The 16784-nt window shown below is 37.5% G+C and overlaps 1 protein-coding gene across 1 annotated transcript; it reads left to right on the plus strand.

Annotated features, from left to right (window-relative positions):
• Window positions 1-10679: 10679 nt before the first annotated feature.
• On the plus strand, window positions 10680-12123 carry LOC139739479 (uncharacterized). The gene has a single exon (XM_071650083.1). It carries the CDS (start codon window positions 10701-10703, stop codon window positions 11826-11828), a length of 1128 nt encoding a protein of 375 aa, XP_071506184.1. The 5' UTR covers window positions 10680-10700; the 3' UTR covers window positions 11829-12123.
• The last annotated feature ends 4661 nt before the right edge of the window (window positions 12124-16784 follow it).

A 16784-nucleotide genomic window follows, 5' to 3' on the forward strand; every position in this document is an offset into this window, starting at 1 on the left:
TTTTCGAAAACCGATAAGTCATTTTTTTTTCATGAAAATCAATCGACATAATAATACTGTGATTTAAGGAATTGTGGGACCAATACATGGGATCATTATGTTTATTCATGGGATCATTATACTTTCAACAAAAAAAAAGCCAATGTAATGCTCAAAGACTTCGGGAAAGAGTTACTTCTAGCTTTTCAGAATTTTTACAAATGAATACAAAAAAAAAAGAATTAGCAAGCCAGCCTCTTTGGAATAATCCTTTGATTAAAATGAATGATAATACTGTATATTTTAAGTTTTGCTGTGAGAAAGATGTACGTTCTATAAATGATATGTTAGATAATGCTGGAAATGTTCTTTCATATTTTGAATTTCAGAGGAAGTTTGGTATACAAACTAACTTTCTTCAGCAGAGTGGATTGTGTGCTTCTATTCAATCATTTGCTAAAAAGTGTATGTCGAAGATGGCAGAACCTTTCATTCCTCATGGTTTAACTGTAATATTAAAATACAAGAAAGGTCGTTCTGATATTTATCAAACGTTTTTATGACACACGTCAAAACATTGTAGCAGCTTCGTAAAGTGGAGAAGTATGTTTGATTTTGATGATGAAATAAGGTCTTTTACTGTTTAATTCCTTTTCAGACAGTTAACTATACTGCAAAAAGTCCGGTGTTAAATAGTGAACACCGAGCTGGTGTTAAATTTTCGGTGCTCATTTATGGTGTTAAATTAGCACCTCCGGGTGTCATTTCCAAATTTTAAACTGTTTTTTGAAGAGTTTCTTAGTAAGTGCACTTCTTGTTGATTTTTGATTTAAACAAGACGATCAAGAATTTTATATTAAGATACTAGATTTTTGAAAAAATGTGAAAATAAATTTACACCAAAGTAACACCAGCTGGTGTGGTCTCTTATTGAAGCTGGACGGGTGTTAAACCATTGATATTAACACCAACAAATATCAAATCAACACCATGTGGTGTCATTTTTGAATTAACACCAGTACAGTGTCAAAATAACAACAGGTACAGTGTCAAATTAACACCACGAAGTGTCAGGTGAACACTTTTCAACACCATCACAGTGCATTTTTAACACCTGCGGGTGTGGTCCTTTATTGAAGTTTGATCGGTGTTAGATTTAACACCCGTGGTGTTAAATCTAACACCGCTGTTTTTACAGTGTATATGTATATTGACATTAATATGAAGTGGTTTCAATTCAAGATCCTGAATAGCATATTTTATATACATGAAAGACGCCCTCTTAAAATTTGTTTTTGAAACAGATAAAAAGTGTGCGTTTTGTAATGATAGTGAGGAAACCATAATTTATATATTTTGTTCATGTCCTTATTCAAATATTATACGGAATAAGTTTGAGCGATGGTTACCCCTAAAGATAGATAAACAATTATTGTATTTACAAACCAACACAAGGTATTTGGACTTTATGGTTTCAACAACAGTGTACTAAACTGTATGATGATTATTGTAAGAAGAGAAATTTTCACCGCGAAATTTAAAAAAAAAGTTCCGTCATTCGAACACATAATATCTCAAATTAGTTGTTATTTTGAGATGGAAAAATGCATAAGTCAAATGAATTGTAGAGAAAAAAAAACTTTGTGAAATGGGCTTTATTTGTAATATCAAAAGTTTTTGAACATTTAATCCAAAATCAAAAGTGTCTTTGGGTTGCTTCTAAAGATATTTGTATATGTCAATTTCTGAATAATTTTGTGTATGAATAAAACACCCTGTAGAAGAGAGAAAAAAATGTGGCACCAAGGAGATATAGTCAGTGTATTATATGCACAAGTGCAGTAGGTCACTTTTTGTCCATGATTGAATTATTATTTGATTCTCATTCTGTTTTGTATTAAAAGAATATATTTGTAAATGTCAATTTCTGAATATGTGTATGAATAAAACACCCTGTGGAAGAGAGAAAAAAAAATTGCGGCCCCAAGGAGATATAGTCAGTGTATTACAAAAACGAAATATAATTCGCATTATTTCACTCTGTTAAATCAGTGTTTTGCGGCAAAACCGATGCCCACTTCTCGTTTTGTTGCAAAAGTCAATGTCTACAATGAGCATGCAGGCTACAGGGCAGCGCCAGCATCACTGCTGCTGCATGCTGATCTAAGTAATCGTGTATAGAACAGCTGCCCAGCTTTTGTTCAACTCGAGACGAACATGGGAGCGAAAGAACTACAATATACCGTTACAATGGCAACACAGTTTCTACACATTCGAAACATGTTTCCTGCATCCCTTGTTCCAAAGAACAGCATGAGCACTGATCCTTTGAAGCGAAAGCGTGTTTAATCTGCTGGATGTGCCATGGGTATTGTATCTAATGATCATTCGAACATGAGCTCTTGGTATATTTCAACTTTCAGTCGGTTAACCCCTTCCCCCACCCCATTCAAAATGATTTGAAAATGAGGAGTGGTACCTTAACTCCAGATCAATTAGAACTTCATGTTTAAACATAATAGTGGTTTCTGTGAACAAGCAAGATTCGTGACGAGTTATCATTTCAACGATATAGTTCGCCAATAGAAAGCTCGATCCAAATTCAACTGCCACATTACTGTCGCTAGGTGGCGCAATGTAGGATTGTAATGTTGGTGGCACAAACGCAAGACGGCGTGGGCATAAACTGCTTGTCTGTGAACTCGCATTCATTTTCCTGGGCTATAAGTCTCCGCTTCACATGAATTACAACATATATGTAATTACACACCAGACATGCTAAAGAGAAAGAAATACAACCAACATTACATCAAATCGAACAAGAAAACTTACTGCAGCCTTACAGAAATCAACAACAGTACCATAATTGAATTTTTGTAAGAAAGGTTTCATAGTTTACAAGTCTTTTTTGCAACTCTTTCAATGTTGTTTTGCATGTTTGATTGCCATTGTTGTCATTATCTTTTCTTGTGATCCATCATATCTAAAAGATTAGTGCGAATTTGCTGGCGGTGTTGTTATTTCTGTCTTTTTGTATTGTATTATAGATGAATTCTACTCTGTTTGTTTTTCCTTGAACTCAGTCTTGATGTATTTCATAGCTCACGTTTCATTTACATTATTTATGTTAGTGGAGCACTCTTGGAAATAGTGGTGTAACGTAAACAATAAACTTGTTTTAGCATAGCTTTCCAACTACAGTCTTTTTTTCAATATCTCATTGATTAATGAATTCATTTTTATTTATTTCATTTCCACACAGAAATTCAAGTGCAAATTTAATATGCATTTGGATTGGAAATGAAATAAATAATGAATGTCCAATTTCATGAAAATTGTTGTTGCTTTAGTCCGACTGGGATTTTTGCATGAATTCATATGACCTTCTTTCGGCCACAAGGGGGAAGTAAATGTTGTACACAAGTGAATATAACATTATAGTTCAAGATATTCTGACTCCTCCATTTTGTTTGAATTGCTTTGCTTCTTGAACATGAAATGAAATCTCTATCACCATCGTCAACAACCAGTTTATATTCGATGTACACATTGTCAGTCGTTGTTTCAAAGGCATGTTACAATAAGTAGTATAGACCAGTGAGATGGGAGAGCGCATTAATAAACTCCCTCTAAAACAGTTTCGTCGACGCAGTTACTACTAAGTACTGCACAATAAGAGGGCATGTTGTTGCTTTAGTCCGACTGGGATTTTTGTATGAATTCATATGACCTTCTTTCGGCCACAAGGGGGAAGTAAATGTTGTACACAAGTGAATATAACATTATAGTTCAAGATATTCTGACTCGGTAGGAACTTAGATCTGAGGCCAGTGCGAGCTGCAGTACACCTGCATGATGCATGATGGAGACGTCGTTTACAGGAAAGTAGTCCATCTCGGCAATGTCTCTGGTGAAAAAAAAAAAAAGTCATTTGACACTTTTTTGTTCTTCTTCTAAAAGCGACCATATTCAAGCCACACACAGAGACTCATGTTGCCTCGTAAAATTTAACTTTTCACACTTTGCCCATAAGCTGCCCATAAGATCTCCCCTTTCATTTGGGTCACCCCTCGGAGACTTATAACAAGCAGTGATGAAAGGTAGCAAGAGGACACTTAGTTCTATATCAGAAAAATGATGAGAATGAAAATGGAGGAAGAAGAGGAGGAGAACAAATGCCGAAGAATAGAAGAAAAAGAAGAATAAGAAGAAAAGAAGTAGTAGTAGTAGTAGTAGTAGTAATAGTAGTAGTAGTAGTAGTAGTAGTAGTAGTAGTAGTAGAAGAAGAAGAAGAAGGAGATAACAGTAATAATAAGAAGAATGAGTCTTCCTCATGTTCTTTCCAGAGCAAACAATAGCATGTCACCCATTTGATGCTACCTGTCTTGCAATCAGGGCAACAATCGTCAGTTATTTCCGGGTTCAGGCATGTCACGTGTATTGATTGGAGTCGCTGGAGCGGTAGTTCGAAACAAGCAACTTAATTCTTTTGTTATAGATCTCATTGTCATAAATTTTATGTCTCGCCATTCAACCTGTTTCAATTGAATGTAATAGAAGATTGTACACTCACATTATCATGGCATTGAACATACTGGTGAGGCTGGAAAACCCTAGATTTGCAAATTATTGGAGGTATACTTCCTTAATAAAGCCGTGTAGCATAATCCATAATTATAACAGGTAGGTGGGAAGATTATGCAGTTGTGGCAATCAACAGGATTATGATGCCATCCTAGTATATTCTTGTGAGTTTCATACTTCATAGTTGTTTCCTGATTTCTCTTTTTATTCTTCATTTCAAGATCACAAGATTAGTCACACGAACAGAGCCAATTTACTGTGATCTAAACGTGGTCAGCTTTGTCAGGTTTGCCTCCAAACTTGAGGTTCGGTTTGTTTTTGGATTTATTTCTGTATTTTCTTTCTTCTTTTTTTTCAGGTAGACATAGTAACAATGGCTGCAAAGCATGCAGGGGAATAAAGAAATACGAACATTTTGATAAAGCTGGTCTATTCCTACATGCAAATTTGTCAGTTGAAGGCGTGATCAACATCAATAACCATGATGGTAATACTTTTTGTACAAATTTGGGTAATTCTTGCATGCAAAGATCAAAGTTAACTAGAGAGGGGCCGTCAAAGGCGGCAGACCCACGCCTAAGTACAAAGTCGGGGTAAACATAATGTGCATTCGGTCATCTACCAGAATTCGGCCACTTAATTGCCAGTGTGCTTTATCACCAGCCAGTGAGTTCTACCAAAGATCGTACACTGAAGTGTACGATCTTTGGTTCTACAGTCACATCACACGCAAATCACATAATTACACATACGGTATTAACACTCATTCACGTACAGGAAAGTCCTTAAGTCTCCTCCAAAAATCCATCGAAAATCCCAAATTCCACCGTCAAAAGTGCAGAATCGGAACTTTTCCAAGCGCGCGCGAATTAAGTCCAGTTTTAAGAGTATTGTCTACGCGACGGGTCGCGGAAAAAGCGCTAAAAATCGAGAAATACGCCGTTTTCTTGCGGGATATTTTGATTATAGCAAGCCGAGAGTGTGATGATATCAAAGGTCGTATGAGTGTACGATCTTTGATGGTATCCACAAAAGCAAAAAAGAAAAACAAAATTTACGTACCCCCTAGGCAATTACCCCTATGATTAGTGTCTACGGGAATTATTCAATGCAAGGGTTGAATGCAAATGTCTACTGCACCAGTATTCGGCCACCAACGAGCGCCGCAACGTCCCCGGTGCAATTTTGCACCAACAGTGTAGAGCGCGATGCATTTTCAGCGGCCTTGCACACGCATTGACATTGAGCACGCATATCGTGCAGTGTGACTGCGACCGAGCAAAATGCTCCTCCAACGAAAAAAACAATCAATGTTAATTTGAAAAATCATCAAATATCAAAGGTCGTATGAGTGTACGATCTTTGATGGTATCCACAAAAGCAAAAAAGAAAAACAAAATTTACGTACCCCCTAGGCAATTACCCCTATGATTAGTGTCTACGGGAATTATTCAATGCAAGGGTTGAATGCAAATGTCTACTGCACCAGTATTCGGCCACCAACGAGCGCCGCAACGTCCCCGGTGCAATTTTGCACCAACAGTGTAGAGCGCGATGCATTTTCAGCGGCCTTGCACACGCATTGACATTGAGCACGCATATCGTGCAGTGTGACTGCGACCGAGCAAAATGCTCCTCCAACGAAAAAAACAATCAATGTTAATTTGAAAAATCATCAAAATACGGGCCAGTTTGTGATGACGGAGAACGAACTTTCATAAATCTAGAAGGACATAGTCCCTCAAATAGGCCTAAACGTAAATTTCGGAATTCTTACGAACATTTGAGCAGCGAAGTCGGATCGTTGGGGAGTTTATGTCTTCGTATGGTAGCGGAAAATCGCAAAGTGAGAAACGGGAAATTTTCGGAATGGTCACTATACCATGGGGTCAAAACTTCAAGGTCACACAGAATTTGCAAGGGTCAACCGATTATCACCAAAATCTAATCGATTCTTTCCTGTCATTATCCAAACATTCCCTGAACATTTCGTGCAAATCCGTTTACCCGTTCTCTTGTTATCTTGTACACAAACAAACAAACAAACAAACAAACAAACAAACAAACAAACATACAAACAAACAAACAAACAAACAAACATACAAACAAAAAAACAAACAAACAAACAAACAAACAACAAACAAACAAACAAACATACGGAACCCTTTACATAACCCCCTGCCGATTTTCATCGGCGTGGGTAACAACATCATGATCAGAACACAATATAGAAAGAAATGGAATCTGGAATTCCCCTTTATTGTGCTGAGTTTTTCCAAACACGCTTAGATGTGTTTTGACCTTCATGAAAAGCCGTTGTGTACAATTCCCACTCCGTGGGTTTTCCAGTGGGAAGAAAGGCAAACAACAGTAATTCAGAATGTTCATCCATCCATTCGCGTGTATACAAAAGCGTGAAAAGGAATCTCTCACTGTGTATTATTTACTCAGCAGTTACTGCGCGATAAAGGTCTCTTTCGTTTACTGTAGTATATAAATGGCGATCTCGCTATGTTTAATCCTTTGATACGGCAAGCTGGAGAATTCTTGAGTAACCTGGTTATAATGTTGACTGTATAATACGTAGTCTTAGTTTATTTACCCGTTTCATAAACACAAAGATGTCGAATATATGTAATAACATATAAAAATTCCCTGCCAGCAACTATGCAATCCCTGGGTGATTTATTGTGCTTTATGTTGTTTTTTTTGTTTTTCTGTCGGTGTTTAGTGTTGTTGTTGTTGTTGTTGTTGTTATTGTTGTTGGGATTTTCTCATATTTTGGAGGGGGAGGGGTGAGGTAGCACAGTTATCATGCTGTTTAGACAGGTCCTGGTATCTCTATTTGGATATGACTGCGATCTTAAGCCGTTTTAAACCTTAACTTTTAGTAATTAAGAACATAATCCCGGCGTATACACTTTTATTTTACAAGTCTTGATTTAATATCAGACCAGAATAACCGAAATCTTTTTCGGAATGTAAATGTGTTTTATTAAAGAGTAGCTGCCAGAGATAAAGATGCTGGTCCACAGAGGTTGATTTCGATAAATATGTAGTCATCTATCAGAGCTTTCTTGCATCTGCATGTATCATAGTTTTATCGATAGAGTATGGAAGTCTTAATGAAACTTGAGAGATGAGGGTTTGAAATAGTTAACAAAAAACGGCGAAGCATTATATTTTGTCAAAGATGTCATATGAATTCTTATTTCTTATATCTGACGGACTTGCTTAAAAAACACATAAGCCTAATGCAAACTCAGTGTTGAACTTTAATAAATAGTAAAATAAAAAAACAAGCAACACTAAGTCAAGTAATCTAAGTGCTGTTTAGAATACGCTTGCTCATAACAGCTGACTAAAAAGCATTTTTGTTTGCATTTCAAAGTCACTTTACACTAATTGACAGAGACAAGTAAAAGAAGTTATCAGTTTTTCCTTCTCTGTGCTAGACAAAAGTCCTTTTTTACTTTCCCATTCCTTGAAGTTGGATCGCTTCCTATCTGATTCATTGAGTAAAGCAAGTTGTGACACCTTGTACGTGGTTTGCCAATCCTTCCCTAAAAAGTCTGTTTGAGTTTTAAATGTTTGTTGATGTCACCATGTTATGTTCTTGGAATTGAATTGAATTTGCTGCTAGGTCACTCTGTGCATCTCACATTCACTCATTTCTGTATGCATGCATGTAGCGCGATCATTTACTTCCAAATGTCGAAAACGCAAGTAGAAGTGAGTGCAATAAGAAGTTTTTCGGCACCTATATCATATATAGTATGATTCACACTGATATAATATCACGCACAGGTGCACGCGCCACCTACAGACACATGAAGAAAAGCACCAGAATGCTTACTGTCAAATTGGCACTCTTCTTGTTTGCAGTTCCAACATAAAGGGACACCAATCATATGCCTGTGACGTGACCCTCTAACCCTATACGATCGAGCCAAACCAATAGGAGCGCGTTGCTACCCTTATCACATAACATTGGGGTTATCCAGGGTGCGGCATCCAGGGTCCACTGCTCCTGAACCAGCGAGCGGGATTTATCATAAAGGATTCCACTCAACAAAACACGTCCCCAGACGACTGGGGAAACCCGCCGAGGCATGTCAGCAAGTAGGACCTACCATCTGTCAAAACTGCGACAAGCCAGGTAGGCACACCACCAAAACTTACAACCAGCGTAAGCGGCATTATAGACTCGATTAGAAATAATTGTTTACGAGGCTGACAAAGGGGGGGGGGGGGGGGGGGGGGGGGATAAGTGAATAGTCTTAACTGAAAGAATGATAGTGATCTCTATCTCGTCAGTGTCTGGCTTTGTAGATTGTTCAAAGTTGCAGGTTCCTGAACCCGACGCTCTTCATAATTCACAACAGGAAGATGTTTAAGAACACATCGTGCATAATTGTTTCGGTTAATCTGAGGGGATGTGCCTTGCATAATTGATAAATATATAATGAACCTTATGAGTTCTAAAGAAACCATACAGGGGGGGGGGGGGGCTAAGTGTCTACCGACAGACTAGGTATATAAACTATTTAATGATGGTGAAATGTAGTGTGTTTTGCACGGGACCACAACCCGCTGAATCTATACGCGAACTGGGGACCTCGAAATTGTGTGCGTGTGCGAACGTGTGTGTGTGTGTGTAGGGGGGCCCGGGAGAGTGCCTGCATGGGTATACGGGGCGGAGTTACATTCGTATGTTTGAATGTACTCGTGAATTTGAGTGACTTTATTTGTCTTTCACCACTTTGCATCCGAGGGGACTCACAAACTATTGAGCGTAGAGGGAGTTTGGTATGCAGTGCATGTAACAGACAATAACTTCAGTAATTATTAAAGGACCATTCCACAATACCAAATTAGTATGATAGTTTACAAGGTTTATGCACAGACGACGTTTTCAACAATAAATACGTTTTTGGTGACGAGCCAGTAAGAATGCAAATTTCAATCACGTGGGATGACGTTTGCCTGATGCCTATAAGGTAGAGTGTACTCTCTAAAAAAATCGAGTGAAAATTTTCACTCTTGAAGGAGTGAATACAAAAAAGAGTGAATTTCGAGTGAAATTGGAGTGAATTTCGAGTGAAAATGTTCATTTTCACTCGTTTTAGAGTGACGTCAGGGATCACTCCAAAATCTTCGAGTGATCCCTGAGGTCACTCCAAAATGAGTGAAAATGAACATTTTCACTCGAAATTCACTCCAATTTCTCTCGAAATTCACTCTTTTTTGTATTCATTCCTTCAAGAGTGAAAATTTTCACTCGATTTTTTTTAGAGAGTACAGTGTACCTTTTCTTTTGGGGGGGGGGGACCAGAAAGAATGCAATATGTTTATTTGTATTTCTTTTTTGTTTTGTTTGTTTGCTTGTTTTTGCTTTAATGATGAGGAAGAATGAGTCATGCGGAAAGCCCTTGGCGAGAGAGGAAAGCACTAGAGAATAAGTGGACGGTGTGGGAGAGTATACATTCTCCATTTACAGAATGAAATTTGCAAATTGTTGTGTGTCAAAATCACCTCTTATTCCACTTTTTAGAGAGATAAAAATGTCATTAGAAGATAATCAAAAAGCAATCAAGATCATTGCATTCAGGTAAATTACGATGGTAACACGTGTTTATGTATTTCAATTCCAAGGGTGCCCTTAACGTCCACAATCAAGAGTGCTAAAGCAGCTGCAGTCTGCATCACTCGCCATGCGGAGTGTCCGACGTCATCAGGGAATGGTGACCGTAGCCTTTGGCTGCTGGTGTTTTGTGCTGATCAAGGCCCAGGGCAGTGTCGAAGAGGGCATGCAGCTGAGATGCGACGAGCTGTGCGACTACAGCGCCTGGAGTCGCCACGCTTACTGTGGTGAGAAGGGCCTCACGGACATACCAGTGCAGTGCAACAGCGTGAAGACACTCGACGTACGTTTAAACAGAATCAACACACTGCACCAAGGTAGACTCTCCATGTTCCGGTCCTTAAAGTATTTCTACATGGTAGATGTTGGTTTGCAAGACGTCGCGGAAGGCGCTTTTCACGGATGCAATGCCCTACAGCTTCTCTCCTGGGGTGGAAATGAGTTTTCCGTCCTCCGTTCCGCTTGGCTTGAGGGACTACACAACCTGAAGTTCATGCTCCTCGACCGTTCTCAACTACAGCGCATCGAAGCCGGCACCTTCAACCAAACGCCTTTACTGCAAACTTTGGATCTCTCCGGAAATAAATTTGTTTCACCTCCTTGTGACGCCTTCGGCCCTGATAATCTCTTGACTGAGTTTTATTTGAATGATAATCTGATATCAAGTATTCCTGAAAATTGTTTTGCAAATTTAACAAATCTCCAAAGGATTACCCTTAATGACAACCCAATAGGTAACGTCCCTATGTCTGCTTTAGCTGGACTTACATCCTTGAAAACCATAGAACTTGCAAACGCATCTTTGTCCACTGTCCCTGTTGGAGCCTTGTCACCTGTTCGTAAGGTCACGCACCTAAAAATGGCTAGGAATCTTATCACAGCTCTGGAGGAAAGAGATTTCAGTGTCCTTCCAGAAGCTGAATACGTTGATTTGAGCTATAATAGAATTCGTTTCGTTCATGAGCATGCCTTCGCCAATATGCTTCGGTTAAAGGTGTTGATCCTCTCCAGTAACAAAATAGCTATCATCGGATGGCGAGCTTTCATCCCTGTAGAGAGTACCCTCGAAGAACTTCATCTTCACGAAAATCAGTTACAATCCATCGGCAACATCAGTGCCAGCACCATACTATCTTTGCAGACCTTCCTCTTGGCAGATAATCCCCTCCAGTGTCATTGCCATCTTTCCGAATATCGCTTTTTCCTCCAGACCCAACAGCACCTACTGCAAGTACAAGGAGGACATGGCAAATGTATTGAACCTGGGAGTGAAATTGAAGTAAGTGTCCTTGAATCATCGTTGACAGAGACAGCGTGTCCGTTAGTGAGTACTTCCGCTCGACCATCTGTCTCGGATCCACTGTATGCACAGGTGCCCGCAGTCCCGATTGTTCCAGCGGCGATAACGAAGCCCGCACAAGAGGGCACCCACTGGACCAAGGACCGTACATTCATCGCGCTGATCACTGTCGCGACCGTCACCGTGACCTTGCTGATCGTTTCCATTGCAGTCCTGGTCTTCTGCAGGGCAGTAGATAAAAGAACGAGTCCGACGAAGAAACATTGGGAAAATAATAATGATGGAATTTATGAGGTGTGTGTGCCGAAGCCAGATGCTTGAGCTAGAATTAAATTGTTTATAAAGAATTCACTGATCTTTTCTAAAAAGATAATTATTATGAAATTTCTTAATACGTTTTATGTTCTTTTATGTTTTATCTTTATTTATAGATCCCTCCGCTCTATCACTTTTCTCACTTAACAAGATTTTTAAAACTAAACTCCCATGGAGGTAAAAAATAGAAACGTTGAATGTTGTTGACGAAGTATGTCATTCCACGTCAATAAACCTTTCCGGTTTGCTTTCCAATATTTATTGCTCTCTTTTTAAACTAATTTTGCTTTCGTGTATTCTCCTGCGGAATTGATAATATATGTATATATATATATATATATATATATATATATATAAAGACCTAATGTGTCAACTGAAAACCTCATCATTCTTCAAAGTAAGTTGCTTTTAGAAACCCTCAGTAAAGGTGCCCTCCCTCTATCTCTTTAACTATCAAAAAAAGATTAGCTCACAACTGGTTGTGTCAATGTGACAATGGGTTACCACGTGTTAAAACAGCCACCCATGGCACGGTGGCAGTCCCCCTGCACCATAATTCCTAATGCAAGGATTTGCTAATTCTATTTTATACAGTAAATATTTTCAATGTGATTGATGTATGCTCTCAATTTTTCTTTGATTCATGTACATTATGATACTTTATTGATGTTTTTTGTTATGTTACAGGAATAAAAAGATTCATGTATGAAAGTATGTAGAAGAAAAGAAAAGTCAAACAAAGAAATTCTCTACTTTGATTTATGTGTTTTTATGTTTTTTATATTTTTGTGTACATGAATATTGATTGTTATATGTCATTTTACCTTGTGATGCATGGACATGAAAAAGAACAGCCGTGTTTGCTGGACCATGTGTCCTACTGAAATAAATGAATAGATAACCAACTAACTTTACTAACTAACTAACTAACTAACTAACTAACTAACTAACTAACTAACTACTATATAGGTCGTTGTTTTGTGTACATACCTGGTGTAAATGTTTTAAATTGTATATGCAACCTAAAGTATACCATAACACATAAGGGACTATGGTAGATAGAAGTAGAGGAGAAAAGGGTATGATATGTCATTTCTTTTATGTCTGAACTTTATATATGTATATAAAAAAGAATCATTTTGAAATTTTTATTTTTTCCACTCATGGGGTGGAACACCCTCGTCAGCCAAAGGCTGGTTTTCAGAGGGGTCCACACATACAGGTTAAAAATACAAACATTATACATGTACATACAGTATGACAAGGATATACATCACATAATATGCAAAGAACAAGAAACAAGGTACAAGCACCATGATAGCTTGTTTCAGACACAAACGAAGAAAAATATATATATATATCTACAAGACATTAGATTACGACACAAAAAACAAAAAATAAGGGCATGTGACACTGAATTTCAAATACAGAAGAGAATCGGTACTGCTGAGATATTTTGACTGTGAATTGATGAGTGTAAAAAAAGAATGGTTTAAACTCCATGCGGTTACGCATCCTATATTCATAATTATTTCATATATTCATGATGAAAGTCATCAGTAGATGTACAAAACATATATAGGGCCTCTATACAGGGTGGCCCAAAAAGAACGGAACGTCTAAGATCTTTAATTTTAGCAATATTGTTGCTAATATATCATTATTTTGCATACTATTGGAAAGGTCATTCTTTTTCCAATAGAATGACACCAAGTTCTTTAATTTTGGTTAATGTGTTATGATTTTAGGACCGTTTTTGTCAACCCTTGCAATTTTCAAAATGTGATCATTTTGCAATCTCAGAGACACCAAAACCAGCGAGAACTCGGCTTGCCATAGAACCATGTTCACAATGTGTGGAATGTGATTGTCATTGTCCGTTACCATTGTGAAGGAGACGACCTGACCACAATAACACCGTCCGTCCCACATTCCGCACATTGTGAACGTTACTGGTTCTATGGCAAGCCGAATTCTCGCTGGTTTCGGTATCTCTGAGAGTGCAAAATGATCACATTTTGAAAATTGCAAGGGTTGACGAAAATGGTGTTAAAATCATTACGCATTATAGGCTTACCTGTATGTATTGTGTGTTTGCGAAAGCAGATTATAAGGTTTAAACTAGCTTGATATTTTGAACTGTCCATGTCTCCGAAAGACTTGACTTTTAGATAAGATGTAGTGATATAGAAGCTGGTCATGAAATAGTGTTCACGTATTCGAGTTTATGGTACACAGCTAGTTTCTTTATGTAATCTTGACACTGCCATACTTTTCCCTGGGTGCCTTGGGAGAGTTTGTATACAGTCATGTAAGAACAATAGAATTTCCATATTTGTATAATATTGTGTAAATATGCCTCGTGTCTCTCTGGCTTCAAATATTTGAATGCTGTTATCCAAATAAAATTAATATTTTCTAATAAAAAGTATTTCAAGGTTCTGTGTTTTTCCTAATTTCATCCTCAGATTAACCTGTGTTAATGTAAGGCGAGTGTGCATGTATAATTGAGTGTGTGGATAGTTATGTGAATAATGTGCTGAGGTAAGAACATATACGGGAATGACTGGTGGTGGTTTTGGTTGCAGTTTGTTATTCCGAAGGTTCGTTTTTCCGAAGGCTCTTTAGTCCGAAGGTTTGTTATTCCGAATTTCATTTTCGGATCAACGAACCTCTATGATAGGTATAGGGAATATGTGTGTTTCGGATTATCGAACCTACCGGAAAAACGAACCTTAGGAATAACGAACAGCACCCGGTGGTTTTATAGTTTGTCAACCATAAAATAAACGCTATAACAAAGAAAGCAATAATGTTTAAGATTCTACACAATATACACAATACAATACAATACAATACAATAAATTACAACACAAAAGTTTACAATGCAAGTACTTTATACCGAGTAATAATGTATCATTGCGCTTCACAGAATTATGATTTCAGACGAATATTAGGGAGTTGGGGGAAAAAAGGATAGATGAGGACAAAAAGAAATACAAAATATACATGAATAACCAATCAGTTATTGAAAAGGAAAGTTTTCAAAAGTGTGTGGGACACTGATAAAGATGGCGATTCCCTGACACTGTAAGGGAGCTGATTCCAGGGGCGTGGGGCAGTTGCTATCGAGATGGATTTGTCTCCTGTCCGTGTCCTGGAGAGAGTCCTGTAACATTGTATAAACTTTCTTCTCATGATAGTTAAAACACTTCTACCAGATGACTTCACCTACATCAAGAGGGACATTGAGAGTAATTGTTTTGTCCAAGGAAATGATGACTTGCCAGGATGTCTTCAGTATTAACTTAGTTCTTTTTTTTAACCAAACGCAGATTTGGTTTGATTTTGATTTAATTCAGATTTATTTCCACTTTGTGTTCACATATGGAGGAAGAGAAAAACTGGTTGTTTTCATTTCTCCGTGTGATTGTTCATTTTAAACACCCACTGTCATGTATACAGTAAGTCAAGGAGGGATAATCTTTCACCTCAAGGTCAATGCCATATTTTTACTCGAATTCAAAGGACTCCTCATCTGTGGACAGGTATACTTATTCACCATCACGTAAAGATACCATATCTCCTCTACCTTTGATCTTTGTTCGTAAATCGTATCATTAACCTATATAGGAGTGTTATTACCACTGTATATAGGTTCCTGTGATGATGTTCGAGATGTTTTGATGGTGTTATTTGCTATGTTATTGTAGTCCCATTTTGAACACTTTATCGTTTTATCAAGTTCCTTGTAAAAGAGGTTGACATTGTTCCTTATACAAGTTTCATTTGCGTGTTTGTTTTTATTTGCCAAGCAATAAAGAACTTTGGTCTTGTTATGATTCCATTTGAAATTTGATGGCAAAGACCTTTGAGCTATAATCAGAATTTACAGGATTTAGGTCATTGTCACTCAAATCTTACTTAAAGTTGTGTTCTCTGCATGCTTTCTTTGCTATGTGCGTGAGGAAGAGCCGTGGCGGTAAGCCTAAACACTTCTCAGATTGGAACACTTAAGAAAAGTGTACTTTACACATCAAGATAAGAATTTATTCATGCCATGTTTGCCAAATTCGCTTGTGCATTCTGTGCGTGATCTTAACTTTCATGTTTCTTTTTATATATGCACATAAATCTGCTATATGGCCTTCATTAAACTTTGATATCCCTTTCGGATTGTAAACAAGGTAAAATACTAATTAATTCCATTTCATTTTATTAGACACAAACAAACAATTGTTCGTTTGATAGGCAAATAGTTAGTTCAACTGTTTGCTGTTTGGGATGATGTTCATTATAATCAGACGGTTCGTTATTCTGTAAGTTCCTCATTCCCAAACACAAAAATTCCCTTTACCTACAGATTTGTTTGTCTGACTACGAAAAAACAAATAAATCGTTAATCCGGACATTATTGTGGAGTTATTTCACTGGTTCGCTAATCCAACTCAAATGAAATAAGTTTCGTTACTCCGAAGGTTCGTTAATAAAAAAAAGAAAAGAAATAAGGTTCATTTTCCGAAGGTACGTTAGTCCGAAAATGTAATGACAGTGAGTGCATTATACGTACCTCGAAATAGCTAACCTTATTTTTCATTTTTGTATTAACGAGCCTTCGGAATAACAAACTCTAACCAGTGTTTATTGTGACTGTGTCACAATGTTGGACAATTTTCTTATGATCTTACGACTTTCCCCGAACTAGCCGCTACATTTTCTTAAAGGATTCTTTTTTCTTCTTTTTTTTTTTTTTCTTTTTTTTTTTTGGTTCCACAATATTCTTTCTGTACTCGCAACGTGATTCAAGCACTTTGGCTTGGAAAAATTATTTGTCATCCACAACAATTGTGACATCGTAAAACAACAACAACAACAACAACTGTAATGATTAAAAGTATACATGCTTATACATGTTTTCCAAGTATATCGAAAGCATATTCCCCCTCTTTTGCCTGACTGACA

This window comes from Diadema antillarum, unplaced genomic scaffold, assembly GCF_040938485.1.
Source record: "Diadema antillarum isolate AM-2024a unplaced genomic scaffold, OU_Dant_1.0 seq00000799_RagTag, whole genome shotgun sequence".
Classification (NCBI taxonomy): domain Eukaryota; kingdom Metazoa; phylum Echinodermata; class Echinoidea; order Diadematoida; family Diadematidae; genus Diadema; species Diadema antillarum.

Coding starts and splice junctions, on each gene's coding strand:
- LOC139739479 (XM_071650083.1), top strand. CDS start 10,701: ATGCTCCTCGACCGTTCTCAACTACAGCGCATCGAAGCCGGCACCTTC.